Source organism: Bison bison, unplaced genomic scaffold, assembly GCF_000754665.1.
Source record: "Bison bison bison isolate TAMUID 2011002044 unplaced genomic scaffold, Bison_UMD1.0 scf7180017864471, whole genome shotgun sequence".
Classification (NCBI taxonomy): domain Eukaryota; kingdom Metazoa; phylum Chordata; class Mammalia; order Artiodactyla; family Bovidae; genus Bison; species Bison bison.
The window spans coordinates 38,469,668-38,474,788 of NW_011495032.1; the positions used below are offsets into that span (position 1 = coordinate 38,469,668).

At 43.8% G+C, this 5,121-nt stretch overlaps 1 protein-coding gene across 1 annotated transcript in view; it reads left to right on the forward strand.

Annotated features, from left to right (window-relative positions):
* XRCC5 (X-ray repair complementing defective repair in Chinese hamster cells 5 (double-strand-break rejoining)) overlaps window positions 1-4,003 on the forward strand; it is an 86,673-nt gene extending 82,670 nt beyond the window's left edge. Inside the window, exons 20-21 of the mRNA XM_010861159.1 lie at window positions 2,687-2,761; window positions 3,771-4,003. Of these exons, the coding sequence (XP_010859461.1) occupies window positions 2,687-2,761; window positions 3,771-3,785 (90 nt within the window). The 3' untranslated portion in view covers window positions 3,786-4,003. The remainder of the gene's footprint in view (window positions 1-2,686; window positions 2,762-3,770) is intronic.
* The last annotated feature ends 1,118 nt before the right edge of the window (window positions 4,004-5,121 follow it).

Below are 5,121 nucleotides of genomic sequence, written 5' to 3' on the forward strand. Positions count from 1 at the left end.
ATCTATTCCCCATGAAGTGATGGGACCAGATGCAATGATCTTCGTTTTCTGTTTTTTTTTTTTTTTAATCTTATTTTTAAACTTTACAATATTGTATTGGTTTTGCCAAATATCTAAATGAATCCGCCACAGGTATACACGTGTTCCCCATCCTGAACCCTCCTCCCTCCCCATACCATCCCTCTGGGTCGTCCCAGTGCACCAGCCCCAAGCATCCAGTATCATGCATCGAACCCGGACTGGCGACTCGTTTCATATATGATATTATACGTATTTCAATGCCATTCTCCCAAATCATCTCACCCTCTCCCTCTCCCACAGAGTCCAAAAGACTGTTCTATACATCAGTGTCTCTTTTGCTGTCTTGTATAAAGGGTTATTGTTACCATCTTTCCGAATTCCATACATATGCGTTAGTATACTGTATTGGTGTTTTTCCTTCTGGCTTACTTCACTCTGTATAATAGGCTCCAGTTTCATCCACCTCATTAGAACTGATTCAAATGTATTCTTTTTAATGGCTGAGTAATACTCCATTGTGTATATGTACCATAGCTTTCTTATCCATTCATCTGCTGATAGACATCTAGGTTGCTTCCATGTCCTGGCTATTATAAACAGTGCTGCGATGAACATTGGGGTACACGTGTCTCTTTCAATTCTGGTTTCCTCAGTGTGTACGCCCAGCAGTGGGGTCTTTTCCAGTGAGTCAACTCTTTGCATGAGGTGACCAAAGTATTGGAGTTTCAGCTTCAGCATCAGTCCTTCCAATGAACACCCAGGACTGATCTCCTTCAGAATGGACTGGTTGGATCTCCTTGCAGTCCAAGGGATTCTCAAGAGTCTTCTCCAACACCACAGTTGAAAAGCATCAATTCTTCGGCGCTCAACCTTCTTCACAGTCCAACTCTCACATCCATACATGACCACAGGAAAAACCATAGCCTTGACTAGATGGACCTTTGTTGGCAAAGTAATGTCTCTGCTTTTTAATATGCTATCTAGGTTGGTCATAACTTTCCTTCCAAGGAGTAAGCGTCTTTTAATTTCATGGCTGCAATCACCATCTGCAGTGATTTTGGAGCCCAGAAAAATAAAGTCAGCCACTGTTTCCCCGTCTATTTCCCACGAAGTGATGGGACTGGATGCCATGATCTTCGTTTTCTGAATGTTGAGCTTTAAGCCAACTTTTTCACTGTCCTCTTTCACTTTCATCAAGAGGCTTTTTAGTTCCTCTTCACTTTCTGCCATAAGGGTGGTATTATCTACACATCTGAGGTTATTGATATTTCTCCTGGCAGTCTTGATTCCAGCTTGTGCTTCTTCTAGCCCAGCGTTTCTCATGATGTACTCTGCATATAAGTTAAATAAGCACGGTGACAATGTACAGCCTTGACGTACTCCTTTTCCTATTTGGAACCAGTCTGTTGTTCCATGTCCAGTTCTAACTGTTGCTTCCTGACCTTTTAATCTATGTATAATTCTTAGGTTTCAGAGGCCTTGATTGTGTCCACGGTACCATAAAAATTACAGAAAATACAGGGAAAGCAGTTCTTGCTCTGCTTTCATGTCGAGAAAGTGTATACATGAACACACCTTTCCCGCTTGGGTGGAGCTACCACAGGAGTGAAGTGGGCTGGAAGGCTTGTTTACCGCCCACCAGCTCCATGCACACCCACCCTGAGGGATGCTAACTGGGAGAGGCCTACCACACTTCCACCTCCCCTTTTAAAAACCCTCCCTCCCACAGACTGGTCTCTGCCACCATGCTAAGTACTTATCCTACAAGAAGATCAGCTCTGGTGTTAGGATGGACAAGAAATTGATAAAACCTAGGTCTTCGATTCAGTTATCACACGCCTTGAAGGACAAGAGTCCCCACTGCTGTCTTTGGAGGGCAAGAATGTTCAGATAGTCTTCATGGGCACTCACTCCCTTTTGAAAATCTGAGTTGCATTCCTCGATCCTTGCAGACTTCAGTTCAGGGCCCTTTGATTTTCTGCATATCTGCCTTGTAGAAGTTCCAGGTCTAGAATACTGATGCTAAACAGAAGCGTACACTGGAAGTGTTCTCATCCACCTTCCTGTTTTCAAACAATTTATAACACACATTTAAAGATTGCCAGAAAAAGAATTGAACAAACCCACCCATTTTTGTGTTTCACATCTCCTAGAAGAAGTCCTTCCTTTTACCTCTTTTGTCCTCAGTGGAATTGAGTAGATGCTTATAATCTTTTAAGTCCAGACACTTGACCCTTAATGCTCCCTTCAAAAGAGACTGAGATTTATTGTATGCCAATTACACCTCAGTAAAGTTTGCTTTTGTTAAAAAAAAAAGAGAGACTGAGTCATACTAGTTTGGGGTGTTTGGTTCTTTTCTTGACCCTAATGAGCCCACATACCCACTGTGGAAGCAGAAATGGGGATACCTGGTGTCCTTGGGGCCTGATGCAGGCCCCTCCACATGCTCGCTGCCTTGGAGAGCCACATCGTCTCCTCCCTCTTCCCAGGAACTTTCTCCGTGACTAGTTAGTGGACTGTTCAACCTCACAGGGGTCCTCTCATCCAGAACCAAAGGAAGGGGCGTACATCAAGATGGTGCTTCTTTGGGGCCATTTGCATGTGTTCTTCCATCAAAGGAGGCAAAACTGTGCTTGTGGTATCATCCCTGACTTTCTGTTCACAGTTTCTGGCCCCCAAAGAAAATGCAAATGCAGACTCAGCGGCCGCCTTTGAGGAGGGTGGGGACGTGGACGACTTGGTAAGTACTTTTAATGTATACCGGGTGTTCTCCTACTTAAACTTGGCTGAGCTGTAAATACAGCCACCAAGCCTGCTTATCATGGACTTATTTGTGTTTTAGTTTCTGACACACCAGTAGCTCTCACACTATTATTATTTATCGCCATTATAAATGTAATCAGATAAGTAATTTCATAATAGACAGTCCTGTGCTCTTTGGTTCTTTAAATTTATTGTTCATTCAGTTTAATCCTCTCCTTGAAGGACTGAAAAAGAGCTGGGAAGGCTGTTCCTTTAGCAGCAAAATGTCATAATTTACTGAAATTGCTCTCCACCAAAATAAGCAATACAGTGTGCAATCTGTGTGGTTTGACAAATAAAAACAGCATTTAAAAAGCCTCATTCTTAAATGTTCTCAATGGGCTTAATGTAAACAAAATAGACTGATGGGCATTTGGGGATTTCTGGACCTTATCACACCATGTCTGGATGCCTGGAAGGCTGGGTCGAGTGTTGGCTCTTATATCCATCTTTCATGTGTGGGGACTTCCTGCCTTTAAGCCTCACATGACCGCAGTCCAGTAAAAACTTTCAGCTTTTTGTGGAGAAGTTCTTAGTATTGAAATAAAAAGAGGTGCTTCGAATTTAGCTCCTGAAATAGTTTATTGTTTGTTTGCTGTCTAGTCACTCAGTCGTGTGTGACTGTTTGCAATCTCATGAACTATAGGCCTCCAGGCTCCTCTGTCCATGGAATTTCTCAGGCAAGAATTCTGGAGTGGATTGCCATTTCCTTCTCCAAGGGATCTTCCCAACCCAGGGATCAAATACATGTCTCCTGCATTGGCAGGCAGGTTCTTTACCACTGAGCCAACAGAGAAACCCCCTAAAATAGTTAGTGGTGAGTAAGTGCGCAAGTCCGTGCATGTCACCAGTGAGGAGAACCATTGTTGCTTATGGTCCCCTCCCCAGAGAAGCAGTGCTCTGAAGCTGGTCTGCTCCCTTCCTAAATGTGTTGTTCCTGTTTACAGCTGGAGTTGATATAGCTCATGGATGTGTGGAGAACTGTGAGCGCTGCCATCACTGTGATGCCGAGAGTTCTAAACACAGCAGCCTGGAGGAGGTCCCTCAAGCAGACCTGGAAGTTCTGGCGGTGGTCCCTGCAAGTTACACAGAAGTGAATCACCTGATTTCTTGCAGAATGAGTGCACACAGTTATAAGGGATAGTTTAGACCCCATACTTGTTTATAAAGAGTCGTTTTCTGATTGGTGTATTATTTCTTTTTTGGTCTTACTGGTCTTACATGTGTATTACGCATGTGCCTTCCTGATCTGGTACAGTGGTGAGGATGCTGCCCTCGTGAAGTTATCTCATCCAGAACAATAGCATGGCCACTGGTGGGCTTCTCAGTCTTCCCCAGGAAGTCTCATCCATTGTCTGATCCTCTAACAGCATCACAACTTACTCTGATCAAATGGTGGCATTAGTTTCTTACCAACAGAAAGCTGTCCTTGGGCAGTCACGGCTAAGGGCCGGCCCATTCCTCTTTTTATTTAAGCCTTTGAGTCATCACATTACTTTGGCCTGCAGCAGGGAAGCAAGGGGAATACCCATTTTAAGCAGAGTTATGGTGATGTTCTCATGAAGGAAAGAGGCTATTTTGGCCCAGCCTCTGACATATCAGTGAACCTAAAAACAAAAGGAAACAAAAACACAATAACTGAGAGATTCACCGCCAGTAGTTAGGGTTCTGTCATTTCATTTCACTCTACCTACAGGTCTCCCAGAAGGTTTGGTTCTGTTAAAACATTTCTTCCTTAATTTCCCAGTCTTCCCCAGCTCTATTCAAGTCTCCTTTTCCTATCTTTCTGGATGATGTTTCCTTTCCTAAAATAAGAAGACAGCAAAGTCTTTTTTTTCTATCTGCATTTCTTCCCTGAACTCTGACTCCTTTCTGGGTGTCACAGACACAGTGGTGCCCTGTCTCCCGCATCGCAGCAGTCCCATCCATGCATGGTCACTGATGCACTTCACTCTGCGAACATTAATATTAAAGGTGTCAGTGATTCGTTCCTCCTGTGCACTGCTGCTCATTACTAATTGCAAAAGAATTCTTCAGTGTTGTGCTGAGAATTAAAGATGCTCTGTGCTTTGAAATGCATCTCCACGAGGAGAGAGGGGTGTGCTTTACTCTGGGCCTCTAGGACGTCCTATTCCACTACACACACTTGACATACAAGTGCCCATTTAAAGCCACCCCAGTGAGGCAGGTCATATCTTACAGTGCAGTCAGATAGTTGAGGCCCAGGGGAGGTTTGTGACTTGGATAAAACTGAGACATGTCACAGAATCAGGAGGGAAAACTTTGTTCTATGTTATT